The 16,503-nt window shown below is 39.9% G+C and overlaps 1 protein-coding gene across 2 annotated transcripts in view; it reads right to left on the bottom strand.

Annotated features, from left to right (window-relative positions):
• The window catches only part of acsf3 (acyl-CoA synthetase family member 3), a 36,311-nt gene extending 20,552 nt beyond the window's left edge, over positions 1-15,759 (bottom strand). The window contains exons 1-6 of one of the 2 annotated variants that reach the window (XM_026166241.2): positions 15,634-15,759; positions 12,370-13,177; positions 9,627-9,782; positions 5,718-5,872; positions 4,077-4,222; positions 6-103 (exon numbers count right to left, since the gene is read on the bottom strand). In XM_026166241.2, coding sequence (XP_026022026.2) covers positions 6-103; positions 4,077-4,222; positions 5,718-5,872; positions 9,627-9,782; positions 12,370-13,089 — 1,275 coding nt within the window. In that variant the 5' untranslated portion in view covers positions 13,090-13,177; positions 15,634-15,759. The remainder of the gene's footprint in view (positions 1-5; positions 104-4,076; positions 4,223-5,717; positions 5,873-9,626; positions 9,783-12,369; positions 13,178-15,633) is intronic. The other variant, XM_026166249.2, reaches the window with a different exon arrangement.
• Between the last annotated feature and the right edge of the window lie 744 nt (positions 15,760-16,503).

The following is a 16,503-nucleotide window of genomic DNA, read 5'->3' as shown; positions in this document are numbered from 1 at the left end:
ATTACCTGAGTCTCTTTGTGAGTGCCTTCCACAATGGTTGTATTAATTGTGTTATTCATAACAATCCGAACTTCCACACCAGGCAGCGGCAACCCAACAGCTCCTGTCAAACACAAAGAAAGCCCATGAACACAGAGAGAAGAGAATACACTTTGTCGAAGCAGAATGTGGAACACATATTCTGGCAATAATCAGTGAAAAAGCCATCAAAAGCATTCAGTGAGAGATTTTTAACACAAGAGTCATCTTCTCCAAGACAGCATTAGCCTCCATCTGCAGGCCAAAACTGGCCACTGGCTTGCTGAGCTTGTAAAACACTAAACTGAAAGCCATTCGTCTCAGTCACCACAAACCAGCTTACACGGACAGTAATGGGGATTTCTGGGCAATGCCTGATGCAGCCGTTTGCACAAACTTCAAGTAAACGTCAAGTAATAGAACTGTTTTTAGGTGTTTGTTTGCACTTTCAACCTGTTTCTGAAGCCTCCAAAAAAACAAACAAAGAAGAAACAAGGACTCAAGGGTACAGCAGGATTCAGTCCTTCAGTCTAATTTACTGCTGAGCACTTGACATGTTTTATTAATAAAGCACAGCAGCATGAAATGTTATAACTGAGCTGACAAGTATTAAAATACAGTAAGAAGTCTGTGTTAAAAAATCCAGTGTTCATAACTGTGAGGTGCAGTAACGTTTTAGAGAAAACTGTTACTAAAAAAAGGATTTCCACATTTCCTGACATCACCTGCTGTCTCCACAAACTGTGTGCAAGTGACACTTGGCGAGTTAAATAATTAAAGCACAAAAAAAATTCTCATTGGTCTTCTGTGTGCATTAATATTTGCACCTATATTTTATTTTATAGCCTGGTTTAGCTGGAGGTTTCTTCCTGCTAAAAGGGAGTTTTTCCTTCCCACTGTGGCCAAGTACTTGGGTGTTGTGTGATTTTTGTGGTTTCTCTGGATTATTGTCGGGTCTTCGCCTTACAAAAGGAAGTTCCTTGAGGCAACTGTTGTTGTGATTTAGTGTTACATAAATAAATGAAATAAACTGAATATTTTATATCATTTTGCAGACTAACATTTGCCCAATAAAAAGACCGTCAGGTTTTGAAGGATTCTATAAATTTTTATACAAACGGGCTTTTAATTAATTTTAACTTGTATGTCGGATCTTATTGTAAAGCACTTTGTGATTTTTATCTGTGAAATGTGCTATATAAATAAATTTTACTTACTTACTTACTATCAATTCAAACTGTATGAACTTTGGCTTGGAAAAAGTCACACCAACCCACACTTTGCAATCCGTCTCCCACCAAGGGCAATTATAACACTGAAAAAGTACACCATTTGAACCTATTAAATGTAATCACATTACTGCAGCGGTATCTAATAATAGCATCTAAATGTTGGGCATCAGGAGAAAAATCCTGTAAAAATTAATTCCTTATCTCAAGATCCTTTTTGTCCTTGAAAATGCAAGTGAAGTAACTCTGTACTTCTTACACAGGTAGAATGAGAATCCTACTACATCCTATTTATCATCACTTCATTCATTTTCTAACTACTTATCCGATTTATGGTCATCGGGAATAGTGTATTAAAATAACAGTTTTCAGATGCTAGCACGATTACCCTTAATTCACTAAAACTGAAAATGGATCCTTTTGATTGATAAAAAAGGCTGGGGTGTGAGAGCTTTTGTTTTGGCTTTTTAAGGTGGGGAAAAAGCTATGAACAACTGCTTTTATAAGACTGCCGTATCTACACTTTCTCTGTGAAAATACAGGGAAAAAAAGCCTGAAAAGTGGGACAAAAAAGAATCAAAGAGATGAAAGGGGCAGCAGCGTGAGATAATAATAAGATGGGGGGAAAAAATGAGGATGATCTCATATGTTTACATCTCAGGACGGGCAATATGACCTAGAAAGACACTCAGCTTTGTTAATATGAAGAGCTCCAAAAGTGTAAGCACCACAGCAAAATCAGGATAGTTACATGGCCTAAATACAGGAGAGAATTACTAATGAAACTGCTGCCAATAAGTTGTATTAAGAGCTGAAATGTCATCTGTTTAGCTGCTGTGGGGCGGGGGGGTGAGAAAGAGAAGAAGGTGAGAGTGAAAGAGAGATACCACTCCACTGCTCTTCTGAGAGTGTTTCCTGTGGTTGCTATTGATCCATTTTAACCTACTTAAAAGGCAAGATAGGAACACGCCAACTCAAACAGGCGCAGCCTCGTGCCTACATGTGCTCACACCGTCATACACACACACACACACACACACACACACACACACACACACACACACACACACACACACACACACACACACACACACACACACACACACACACACACGCAGACATACACATACACTTACACAAATGCTGAGAGGAAACATCAATAAAAACGCAGGCCTCTTGAAGCCATTCTTAATAATCACCTGAGAGGAGTCGAACGCAGCCTGCTCGGTTCATGCCAAACATTCAGTGAGCAACAAACAAAACAATACCCTGACAAAACAGGCAGGCAGAGGATTACCACTTGCAAGCTAATTAGCTCTACCTGTAAGAGGAAGTGTTGTCTGGGGAACAGGAAAGGAAGAAGACGGTGGAAGAGAAAGAGAGGGAAAGAGAGAGAGAGAGAGACAGAGGAAGAGGGGATGACAGGAGAAGATGGCAACCGCCACTACTCTGACCTCATTTCCAGACCTTGCTTTTGTTTTTGCGTGTGTGAGGGAGGTGTAGTTGGGATCATGGGGTTTTACCTGACATCACGCCAGAGACAACTACCTTTGATTAAAGCACAACGCGTGAATTTGAAGTACTCACTCAAACTGATGAGGGAGGGTCGAGCAACATCAGAGGTTTTTGGATTATATGTGAAGTAGAACAAAATTTTTGAGAGCATTTTCAAAGTGTAGTATAAACCGGGAACACTGGCTCAATTAAGCAAGGTTTGCTTTTTAAATTATTATTATTTTATGTCGTTCTGTTAAACCACACTGCCTTTCTATGTTTCCAGGATAAAGATTTCTAATATATATGTGTATACTTTTAACATAGAGTGGCAGAAATCAGTGATTGCAAGTTTGTTGATTGATAATCATACGTTACCAAATTGTAAACAGCAATGTCAACTCAATGTAGAGCTTAATTACTACACACAGGGAAAAAAAGATAATTACCCTCTTTCCTACAAATCTGAGACATTCGTTTTAGAAGAGAACAACATCCACAGTCACAAAGGCAACCTTGGTTGACTGCCAACCAATCAAATATTCATCATCAATGAAACTGTGACTGACAGACACACTGATGGCAGTATGCTTGGCTAGTTGTGCTGTGCAGTATCTCAGTATTTGGTACCAAAAGATAAATGCACCAAATGACAAACTGATCGAGGGTTGGCCTGATTTAAAAAGAGAGCAGAAAACGCTGCCATTGGTTTGTCATTAAGGGTTTTCAAGAAAGATGCTGATAATCAGATGCCAAACCGATCTTTAAGAGGTTATCTGTATGGCCTCATTTCCTGCCATTGCTTCAGCAGCTGGTTTGTAACCTGACCATATTCTGCTTGGAAGAGCACCAAGACATGCATTTTATTATCAAGTTAGTATTTTGACACCTGAGGTTTCACAACTTTATCGTTATGCAAAGGGATAAAGGAGTTTTAAAAAAAAAAACATACGCAGCTGGCGCCCAAACTATACATGTATCCGGTACTGACTTTGACATTCTAGACAGGTTTTTAGAAGATAATTGAGAATACAGATTTTTGGATGAAGCTAAAATTGTGTAATGCAAGTTTATCTAGCTGAGTGGCTCCAACCATTGTTTACAGGACTCTGCAACAGTGACACGTGGCAGATAAGAAGATAGTGGTGCAAAGTTAAGCAACGTGCAACGAGTTGCTGACTTGTTTGTGAAATACTTTGCCGGAAAGTTAACTAATGATCCCATGACTTCCCTTTTTAAGATAAGTAACACACATACACATGTAAAAAAAAAATTTCTTTCTTTACTCATATGTGTGTAAGGTGTGAGAGTACAAGTGCATCCACTTAGTTCAACCTGGGACGCGTGGGCCCTTGAGAGGGTTGGACAGCGCCATGCCGATCTCAGTCATGCCGTAGCGTTCGAGGAGTGTGTGCCCGGTAATCTCCTCCCAGCGCTGCAGAGTGGGAAGCGGGAGAGCAGCCGAGCCTGAAACCATCAGCCTGGAGAGAAAGGGACAGGCATGAGGGACACACGCCAAAAAACACATCTGCAGTTTATATTTTGCCTGAAAAACCTGTGTGAAACATGTAAATTATCTAATTGTTTGCTAATTAGAAACATCAATTTTTGTGCATCTTCTTACACGTCTCCAAGGACCTGATTTGTGAGAGTCAGTAAGCATAGGGTTGTGCCTTACAGTATTCTAGAAACTGCAGACTGTTTATGAAAAATATACAGAATGCAGCATGGGAGAGATGATTGGCAGCACAAAGGAAGCAAAATAAAAACACAGATGCCACACACACTTGTAAAAGAAACTGTGGCAGTGAAAATTATTAAGAAGCAAAACATGTACTGGAAATGTGGTGTGACATTAATACACCATCCACAAAGGTCAAAAGATTATCAAGTAGCAAGAAAACATAATAATGTAATAATAATGCATGCCACGAGTGCATACACACAGAAAGGTGACAAACAAATTACAAATGAAAAGAACTACAAGTGTCTCAGGGCCAAAATAAACTTTTAAAAACAGGCTTAATGCTTCTTGGGACTGACTTTGCTTCAGGTTTGAACACTTCAACACTTCTGGGGAGGAGCGCAGTCTGACACGCACGTCAACCACACCTTCATGTGGTTTTCAGCTCGGTAAAAGGAGCAAAGATGGCAAGAGAGGTGAGTTGGACAGGTACATGTTGTTGCTCCAAAAGCAGCTGAAATTGTTAACTGTGGTTTGATGCATAGATCATGTTTAGACACCTCCGCGGTCAACAGCTGCAGCTGCATCAGTCATTGTTACACAGAACTTGCTGAGGTAGTTGAAGCACTGAAAAACTTCAATTTGTCTCACAAATGAACTTTATTTTCCAATTTTGCTTTTTTGTCTTCTTTGAATGTGAACCGAAAACACTGCCAGGATAGGGTGATGGTCAATGGGCCCAATTGCTAATCACTAACGCATCTGTCAGTTAGCTGAGCTACTAACATACAGATGTTTGGAGCCCAGAGACTGGCTTACAGCCAAACTCAAACGTTTGTGCTGTCATATCCTGCTCTGTCAGGTAAAGTCAAGGCTTCAAGTTGAAGGAGTTTCACCAAAAATACTCTCCATCAAAGTCATCTGGACATAAATAAATACTAACAGGAATGATGAAGAGCCCAAAATGAATGAACTCCATAGCAACATTAAATTTCCTCTTTAAATTGCCTAAAGCATCCAACTATTGGGTGATTAAAAAAGATGATAATCTCCCAACTGATGACAAAATGCATTAATATTAACTTTAATTAAGCTCTATACATCCCTGTGAAAAGGACATTTAGGAAACACTGCATAAAAACCCTGCATTAAACCATTCAGTGCTACATTATAGTTGCTCTGTTCTTAACCATTTTGCCACCAATCAATATGTACTCATACATACATGGAAGTATTCACAAATACAGCTACTTGTGAGTAAAATCTTGTGGCACAGATTCCACAACCAGTACCTTATTCTCTCTTTGCAGACTGCTTTGACAAAGTCCTTCACATGAGGCTGTGTGAAGTGCTGATCATAGTACTGGATCAGCTTAGAGTAAATAGTTGGCACGGCCATGAACACATTAACCATGGGAGCCTTGGAGCTCAACAACATCTCCCACACCTGTGGGGGGAGAGAGGGAGAGAGATAAGCACAACACATAACTGAAGAAGGAAGGGGGAGGAGGAGAGATAAGGAAAATAAAAGCAGTATATCTAACAGTGGGGCATTGCAGACTAAATTATTAAATCCAGATTCATTCCATTAGTTTTAGAGGGGAAAAAAAGTGACATTTTTTCATTTATTTGATGTAAATGGCAGAATAAAGTCCAGACAGCAGCCTCATATTAAACCTGTCAACATAATGCAGGAAAAAGACAAGCAAAAAATGCCCAGATTTCTAAAAGGTCAGGAGGAAGAAAATAGCCGGCTGCCCCGGACTGGAGCGGTATTGCCGGTCAATTAAAAGACCTCGTGTGCAGCTACTTTTGACAAATGTGCTTTTCGACTGCCACAAAAGGAGCCGCTCCCATCCTCAGCTGCGTCAGACGTGCCGCCTTCAACAGCGGCGGGCACTAATGGACGCAAACATGCGTCGCCAACTACATGCACATCTAAACATACTGTATGAAAATCACATACACTCACTTGTTCAAGGACAAAGTCATTTTACACACCCGGCCCCGCCCACTCAACCTCATTCCTCACACACGCTCACACATTGCAGTAGACGGCAGAAGGATAGGACGACAGCATGAATTAAATGAAGGTGAACGACGGCTTCTCTAAGTCACTCCCCCCGCACCACAGCCCACCACCAGTGCCCCCCTCCAAGCTGTCTCCTCTCAGGCTACTCGATCTCACTTCTTCTTCATTCATTCTGCCTCTATTTTCCAAGTGCTCCGCTTTCACTCTACTTTCATCTCTGACCCCACATCCTCCCTTCATCCCCCCCCCCTCGTCTCTCACCCCCCTATCTCACATTCACTTACCTTCTCTCTCCATTTCGTAATTTCCTGCTTCACTGCCTCTGCAGTCTCTCTCTCTCTCAGACACATACACACCTAGACACATACTCACACACAGAAAAATGCACTCTGTCCCATCATTGCGCTCACCTGAAGTAACACCACATCCTTCTTAATGTGCCAGCAATTTCTAAACTCTTCCTTCCACTTCTCTTTTGTGTGACCCTCACATCACAGACTCACCCAATCTATTATCTACTAAACTATCTTCCAATCACTTCCTCTGGCTCTAATAAAAACACAAGTCAAACACACAGACAAATACAGCTAAGATGATTAAGATATGCCAACAGTACAATTTAATCAAATTCCAATCCAGTCTCCCAGAGTAGCGTTACAGGCCGATCTAAAAATTGCAAGTAACCTGCGGTTCACGCGAAGAGATACAGAATAAAAGTTTGAAGAGAGAAAAGGATGATTAGCTGAGCGTGCCCTGACCATACTGGGTGGTGTCTATCAAGTGCAGTGAAGCGCTCCCACCAAGCCCACTCTAGGTGGGAGAGGAAGGCAATTTATGTCCGTCAAAGAGCTGGCCTCCACCTAGGGGACAGGATGCGGTGAGAACCGAGAGCTATGGCCTGCATCCTAAACAACTTCATGTGCCCTGCACTCAACGTAAGACCCGAAAACAGTTCTTCCCGAGAAGGCCCGATTGTTGAATGTCAATGTGCCAGGAGTGCTGATTCCTAAAAACTGTCAGGTAAGTTCACTCAGCTCGTCTGTCTCAGTAAAGAACATGTCTTTCAGTTTTAAAGTTTTACGTACTGGGAAAACATTTAAAATAATCTGGTCCTTAGTGGATCTAAAAATTGGGTAAATAAAACCTCAGATGAGCAACAATATGTGATCTTCCACTGTTTCATTTAATAAAAAAAAAAAAAACGAAACCAAACAGCAGAATCAGTGTGTGAAAAACTAAGCACAGCCTTACAAAACCACAGGAATTAAGAGCGTAAGTAGCAGCCAGATGCTGCTAATCAAATGCACTTGATTAAGCAGAAATTTTGGTAGCTTGCTGGTCTGGAGCATTCAGGTGTGTGTTAACACAATGCCAAGGTGGGAAGACATCAGCAGTGATCTTAGAGAAGCAACTGCATCGTGTTTTAATGTTCGAGCATTTCACTGACCTTACAGTGGAATAGACCTTGTTTTAATAGTCAAGTCATTAACATAGTAGTATCAGCTATGTAGTTAGCTAAGTTTTTAATTAGTGTTTGCAGGTTCCTACAAACAGACAGCTTTTTTATATTCCTCGTGGATAATAGCTTCAGCTGTAGGCAGATTACCACAGTCCTTGACAGCAGTGTCACATTATCGGTGTCGTAAATGCTTCATGTGAAGCAGAGGTGAAAAACATCAGTGTTCAGGTTGCCAGTGTGTCTGAATTAGCAGATAATAAAAGTTCCTGCTATTGACGTTGATAAGTAGTATCAGTTCTTATATAAGACTTATCCTAATAGTTGACTCTTCCTAGAGAAGGCTGACTGTAACAGAGAGCAACCAGCTATACAGAGTGGCATATGGATTCTTACAGCCAAACACTTTCAAAATGCTTTATCTGTCTGAACTAGACAACTGGTGTATGAAACATTATTTTTAAAATGTCAATTTCACTTTGAATTACAGAACAGGCAGTTGTGAGTATTTCCAAGCAGCATTCCCATCAATCAGGCTACTTAAAAAAATGCCCTTGCCTGTTAGAATTTAAAAATTGATGCCTTAGCCATCCCTCTTGAGGAAAAACAATGACAGTAATATTACATTTGAGTAGTTGCTGTGATGAAGCAGTCAATAAGAAATCAAATAAATTAAAAAAAGAAAAAAAATCCGAGCAACGCTGTTTGAAACCCAGGAACGCTATCTGCTCCCGTCAGTCTAATACAGTACACTTGAAAAAGACTTATCTGTGATTTACTTGATCACAATTCCTGCACTGAAAATTCCCGACACTATCTCCAGGCAAAATCAGAAGAAAAAGAAATCAATGCTGGCCTCTGCTGCCTAGGGTACCCTTCAGAGATCTTAGGGGATAGAAGACGATCGATCACTTCATCAATGTACTGTAACTTCAGGAGGAGGAGTATAAAGGCTCTTTTTTTTCTCTGAAGATGAGAGAAGGGGTTTTGTGGTTTGGCACACAAGGTCAGGGATAACAGTTGAATACTGATAGCTATATTCGTCTAGCAATACCCATGTTGACAGATACACATTTTCTTTAAGGTCGTTTCTTTTTCATTCACCTTAAGTGTCATGAAGTGGTAGACTTCCTGACGTACAAACAAAGAGAGCAAAAAACAGAAAGGCACACACACACATACATTAAAAATTGTGCATTTACACTTCAATACAGCTACACTTATATACACACACTTAGCACCCCATCTTCCCCTCCCTTCTCAGGGCCAAACAAGCACTATCATCCTTCAATGTCAGCTCATCGATTGATCTGCTGCTTAAGTCCCTGCCGTGTGTCGGCATTGGTCAGATACAAAGCCACACAGGGCAATTCATCACTGAGCCCCAAACACTTAGTTTTGACAGTGTGAGAGGGGGAAAGAGAGGGAGATGCAGACGGAGAGGAGATGAAGCGAGAAGAGAGGAGCAAGAACAAAAGAGCAAAGGGAAAGGGAAGCACCAACTGAGAAAGAGGGATTCATGTGGAAAGAGGTAATGGTCTTTTTTAATCCATCAGGGTTGTCTGCAGAAGACCTCTCAATCTGAAAACTGTCTTTGCCTTATGATTAAGTTAGATGGAACCCTAAAAAAAGCCACTTTTGTTCACGGGGGATAATAAAAGACACTGTGTACTGTGCCGAGAGACAGAAGAAGAAGAAGAGTGCATCTCTGACCTTCTGAGGATGGAATTCGGGAAGCATGACACAGGTGGCGCCCACCCAGAGTGGGCACAGCAGCTTGTTAACGACGCCATGAACGTGGTGGAGAGGCAAGGTGTGCAGGATGACATCATCTCTGGACCACGCCCATTCTGTAACCAGACACTGGACCTGAGGGGTGGGCCGGAGTGGGTTGTTAAGATGTCATATTGTCTTTACAATAAATTACCTCAGTCAGCTTTCACTGCTACGGACATTTGTTACAATGATCTCCCCTAAGCTGTCGTTTGGTGCACTTCCAGATGGCAAAATTGATTTTTGTAACTTATTTGAATTCTTCCCCATTGTCACAGTGCGCTATATGAGAGGAGACCAACAACAGCGAGGTTCAAATGAAAGGTTTAATCCTCAGCATACATGTTGCTGTTAGTAACAGGAGTATCAGGATCCCTGTTTTAACAACCTTGATCTTGATCCCTTTTATTGTATTTGTTTTGTTTACTGCATTAAAATTGGGAAAAATAACTTTTAAAAAGGCATTTTATTAAAAATAACATATAATTACGTGTCTGATTTACTGTATTTTTTGTGATGTTGTTTACTTGCTGAACTTTTGGCACCCAGCTAATTTCCACCTGTGCACGTATGAGGTCCGACAAAGTCAAGAGATCCCTGTGAAACTGGTTACAGCCAAAAAGCACAATAATACTAAAAATCATTATAACCTAACCCCACTCCACTCCACTGAGGTGGCTGCTGGTGTAGAAATCTGTAAACACCTCATCAACAGTAATTTCTCCCTCTGTGCTGGGCAAACAAAACACAAAAAAGAACAACATATTCTAAAGTTTATCATCGATGCTCTGCTGCTCTTAATTAAGGGTAGCTTAAACATCAGTGCAAGTCCAACATATACAGTTAGGTCCATAAGTTCTTTGACACTGACACAATTTTATAATTTTTGTCTATTCACATCGCCACAGATGACCACAAATGAGACTGAAGTGCAGATTTTCATCTTTAAATGTAATGCAATCCCCCATTTTCAGTGACTCAAATATAAGTGGACAAACAGACATAACACCGCTGTTGAGCTTTATTAATATTAAATTCTGAAAAAAGGAAAAGCATCTAGTTTTTTAGTCTATTAACTTTACTATAAAAATGATTAGTACTTTACACTTTCCATAATTCTCTTTTTAGTTTGATTTGCTCAAAAAATTTCATTTGAACAAATCTTTTTCTTATATGATGCTTCAACGCTGAAAGGCAAAAACATTTCCTACAATCACTCTAGTAATGAAACCATCAGACTAAGGACCTGCTTAGCATTACATGGAAATGGCCACGGTCATGTAAACAATACACACACATAATTTTTAAACTATGCCACCAATAAAAGTATTATTATTTATTAATTTTGTTAAAATGTTTCAAGGTCTAAACTTTGTGAAACCAGGACTTAAATATAGGTAAAAAAAAACCCCATCTAACTTCATATTCAGCTTATCTATTATTGGTTATATTGACACAAATCTCAGTGAGAACATCACAAAACTAACACATGCAGATCTATAAACTGTATCTATGATTTTCTTCTTAAATTAAAGAACTGTTTAGACACCCCCAGGAGACATATTCCCTGATTAGCATCACCCTCGTTTTTCCCCCACTGTGCTTCCTGAATAATCACTAATTTATGCCATTAAAGATCTCCTGAAGTTTTTGTGTGCAATTTTAAGTGAAACTGACCTACATGCCTGGCAGTGTGGAAAATTAAATCACTCTAAAAGGAGGCAGAACTTCACTTGAATCTGGTCGGTCTGGAAAACTGAGTGAGTGAATAATTAAGTGAGTCTGTCTGGTTTTTTGTTTTTTTATTTTTTGAGAGGTAACGTGAGGTTTTTTTGAAAAAAAAAATGCCTGCAGTGAATGTGATCACTACGGTGCGCTGTGTCCAACATATTGTGCATAATGGTATTTAAAGAGATGAGCATCATGAACAGTGTCAGAGTACTAAATGTCATCAGGGCAAAAAACAAAAGACGTCTCCTGGTCGTACATGGCTGCTGGCTTGTGTTATGACTCTTTGAATCATTAAATTAATTCTGACATTTGTGTACATGAGCATCACCAACATGCATGTAGAACACTGAATCTGGTTGACTGTACAAAATAACGTAAACAGAAATTTACCTTCACGTCTCCCCCCCTCACAGGAACTTTAATTTTCTATGAAGTCACATTGATGGCCAAAAACATCAAATGATTTAAACAGATGCACTTCTGTAGTTTAATGCCAAACAAAATTATTCGTCAGGCCTTCCGTCAAATTTACTTTTTTCCCAATAAATGAAGCTTAATTAACCTTTTCTTTGTTTAAAATTTTCAGTTGTATAAATAAAACTGACTTTACAAAAGAAAAAATGTAAACAGAAATCCAGCAAAAACCTTCATTCCTTATAAAAATAATCTTTCCAAGCAACAATTATGAAATCTTACAATAAGATAGGACTTATTTTTTATTGAATACTGTTATTAAGGACTTATACATTAGAAGAACACAAATAAAACCTAAACATTTAATAAATAACTGACATAAACTGATTTTAGTTGTACATTCACATAGCTTACAGCAAACCATGAATGCACTGTTAAAAGGTCTAATTTAAGAGACCCATAACCCTATGATAAAAAAAAAGAAAAGCTAATAGCTTAATTTACTTTGGCTCCAGTGTAATTAATAGACATAATTTACCATTGCTTGGACGCTGCCGTGTGTATGCAGAACCCCTTTGGGTCGCCCTGTTGTTCCACTGGTGTAGATGATCATAGCTGGTAGATCAGCCCAGTCTGTGATGGCTGTCTCCTTCTCCTGTGCGTCTTCCTCACTTAAAGCATCCAGGTCAGAAGTAGGGGGCAGCTTCAGACACGGCAGCCCGAGCTTCTGTGCCAGAGGTTCGAGGGTTTCAGTGTAGGGGTCCGCTGCCAGCAGAAGCGAAGTCTGGGAATCAGAAATGATGTACTCCAGTTCTGCCGGTGGGTGTTTTCGGTAGAGTGGCACCGCCGTCCCACCACTCATCCAAGTGGCCCACTGTGCTACTGTATAGGAGGCATCATTAGCACACAGGAAGGAGACGCGTTTTCCTTCCAGACCTCCAAAGTCTGAGTTCAGAGCTGTACCGATTCTATTTGCAAGACCTAAACTGCGGCAGTACAGCTGCTTGTAGCTGTGGCTACCACTGCTGTCTATGACTGCAAGCTTTTCTCCATACACTGGAGCTCTGGCAAACACCGGCTTCTGGTTTAGCCTTGATGAAGGTGCTGTAGTCCAGCTATGAGCCTTTCTCAGACCTGCCTGTCTTAAAATCCATTGCCCTGGCTCCAATGGACAATAAGTTAAGGAAAAGGCAGGTTTCCAGTGAGGCAAAGTCCACTTCAAATAGTGGCAAGTAGCGGTTATACATCCTGGCAGCATGTTTGACTTTTAGTTGTTTATACGCTCCACAGTTAGAAGCTCATTACGGCTCCATCATCAGTATCTTACATCTGCTCATAGTGAATATCTGTGGGTTGAAGTGAAAAACATTTGCGCTTAGTTTGATGAAGCAACACACAAAGTCATAAAGCCAATTAACTTTGATCACCAGGGATTCTTTCTGTGACAATTAACCATCTGATTAACCACTAGTTTTGGGTTTTTGTAGATCTGCTGGTTGATGGTTACGAATACAAAACAAGCGCACTGATGTGGTCAGCTTGATAAAATAAATAACTGTTTAATTAAGGAACAAAGAAGATGATCTGGTTCCACCAGTGTTTGAATTTTTCATATATTATTTCCAAAATAATTACAGGAATCACTCAGAGATACAGACAGTCACTGGCTGAATTACATCAGTACTACTGAGCACCGTTTCACTCAGTGCCAAAGTTTGGTAGCAGAACACATCTGGGATAGAGGAAGAAAGGGAGTGAGACCACGTGGCATCACTCAAAAAACACACAGGACTTTAGCACATCTGTCACCAGCGTATAAGAAATTGAACCCGTGAATGATGATAATGAAATTTTTAGTGAGACATCGACATTTTCTTCAGATCATTAATTAGGCAGTTGGATCGGTTGTTGTCAGAGAAACGGGCCTTCTTTCACTGTGTTGGCTGACATTTTAACGTGGCATTTTTACACTGGCTGCACTGAGATTTCTTATCAGCCTGGTATTTACAGTAAACAAGCACGCTGTGTTAGATAGTGTGTCTGCAACCTTAGTATCTAAGCATAGACAATGCTATTTAATATTGCAGCGTGCAAGAACTGTGACAGTGACAGCCTCAGACACTATCAGACAGTTTCAAATGGTGTTGGTTTGACGTGTAAAATGTTGTGAATAAATAAAAAAATGCTTTAACTGAGAAGTTTTGACCCATTTTGTGAGATACATTTTTGAATGTATTATTTCAAAATAAGTAGAGTCCTGAAAAACACGCTGTGAAACCGCAGACGCTGGGCAATTTCAAATACCTGAGGCTAGTAACACAACCACTCTTTTAAAAAAGCTCTGAATGACTTTTGACCTGAGGCCTTTAATCCTCAGGGACTTGTACTGGGACACCACTCAGAGCTTTCTGACAGGTTGCTTCACCACATGGTAGAGCAGTAACAGCAGGGACTATAACATCCAAGAAAGGGTGGTGGCAATGCAAAAAATATAACTCATAAAGGATCAATCTCATTCACACAGCAGTCTGAGACAAACACACAATGAACATTAACCTTTGTACTCTATATAGTTAATGGTTTATGGGTCAATCCATGTCAGCTGACCAAATACTTTAAACTACAAGAATATACACTCTGGGATCATGAATGCTGCCTGAACATATGAATTAAACTAATGTTAAACTAAACATATGACTCTTTCTAAAAATTATTTATGGGAAGGGGGGCTGAACACCACCACAAGTTTTAGACTACAAGACAAAAGCCTTTCTAGATTTTTTTAGGTGGTTTTATATTTTTGGAATATCACAATAACTTGTTTTTTTGTCATAAAAACAAGAAAACATGACGAAAAATATATTATTATTAAACAGGCAATACAAAACCAATTCATGTTTTCCTATGAGCCAAGTCAGAGAAATTATGGAACATTCACACACTAAAACGACTTTTTTCTTTTAAGGAATGCAAATAAATAACAACTACAACTGGAATTAAAAATAAAAATATTTTTTTCTATAAAACTATGGTTGAGAATTCATCAACAATAATGACATATTAGCATAAAGAACTGATTTTGATTTGATCTTTAAGAAATTATGATTTGAATAGTTTCATGGTACAGAGTACACCTCATATGTGGAAATCAGTGTTCCCAATTTCAAGGCCTGGGTGTTTTATATTGACCTTTGCTACAGATTTCCCGTCACAGTAGCGGATATTTACCCGAATACTTAAAATTACTCAAGGAATTCTCTAGATGCATCTATTTGAAATGGCTCCAACTGATAGAAAGAAAAAGCTTGAAAATGCCCCTGACTTCAACAGAAATGACTTCTCCAGGCTGGGGATTTTTCTAAAATTCTAAAAATCGGTCAGTTAAGCTTTCACTGTTATAGTAGTTACTTAACATATATTGCGCTATTATTGTAAATTATTATTTAAATTATTATTTTAATCAATGATTAACAACATCGTGACTCTTTAATAGCATTAACATCATTCAGTCACTTGTCGACTTAAACAGCAACACCGTGAAGTTACAGGAGGACGGACAATGACGAGGATGACCACCGACCGAAATAACCTCTTCATCTTAACGCCACTGTGCTCAGTCCAGGTGACTCTGACCGTCTCTGACTTTCACTTTATTCAGCGAGGACAGGTGACCGGACATCAGCCATGACATGAACGGTACACCTCCGCGTTTGACGGCTACAAACACAACGATATCTCGTAAAATAACACCCAGTTTCACTGTCTACACCTTTCTCTGTTAACTATTTCACTTTCACCTTACCTACAATAATAGTCGGCATTTCTTGGAGTGAAGGACAGTGCCACAACATTAAGCGTCCGGTTTGAAACAATAGTGGTTTAAACAGTTCCCGTCTCGTAAGTACACAGCACAAAGCCAGTTTCTGCAGGGTGGTTGACACTTTAAATACGCAGCTTTAATAACCCTTGAACAATGTTTTAAATGATTTTTAATGATCTTACTTTATTAGTCTACAAAATAAAAACTTACATAAAATAAAATGACAATCACACATTCAAAGCATGTCTGGATATAGCAACGCAAAACCTATGATCTTGTCTCTGCCTATCACTGTACTGCTGCTTTAAAACTCAATTAATTTTCCTATTTTGATGATTAAAGGGGCAAAACAATAATAAGAAATGAGTTAAATATCAGGCCAACAAAAATATAGTTTCAGATAACTAAATCCTTAATTATAAACAAACTAGCATGAGCTGTGTTTTTCTGTCATCCTGTGGTTATTAACTCAGCTTGGCAGTTGTTGGCATAACCTCCACCCACTTTACTGAGGACCTGCAGATCCAGTGGAGAAGCTGCTCGCCAGAGAGGAGGACACGGGAGGGGAGAGCGGGACGTATACGCAGCCGCTCCACACAGTGCTGTGTTTTAGATCACGTGCCAGTCCCACCACGCAGTGTGCCAACTAGCTTGGCTGGCTTCATCATCACAGTGCAAGTGGGCACATTCAGCCGCCAGCTGGCAGTCGCGGGCCTCAGATAAGAGAATGGTACAGACATGGCACACGTTCAAAAAGTTTTCACTTCCCTCCCCAAACCCCCTACACTGCAAACGAGGATGGCATGTTCCTAAAAACTGGAGCCTTTGTTTCTCAGTGCTCCCCTCCACTCT

The sequence above is a fragment of the Astatotilapia calliptera genome, chromosome 1 (assembly GCF_964374335.1).
Source record: "Astatotilapia calliptera chromosome 1, fAstCal68.1, whole genome shotgun sequence".
In the NCBI taxonomy this organism is placed as follows: domain Eukaryota; kingdom Metazoa; phylum Chordata; class Actinopteri; order Cichliformes; family Cichlidae; genus Astatotilapia; species Astatotilapia calliptera.
This window is presented reverse-complemented; position numbering and strand designations above follow the sequence as displayed.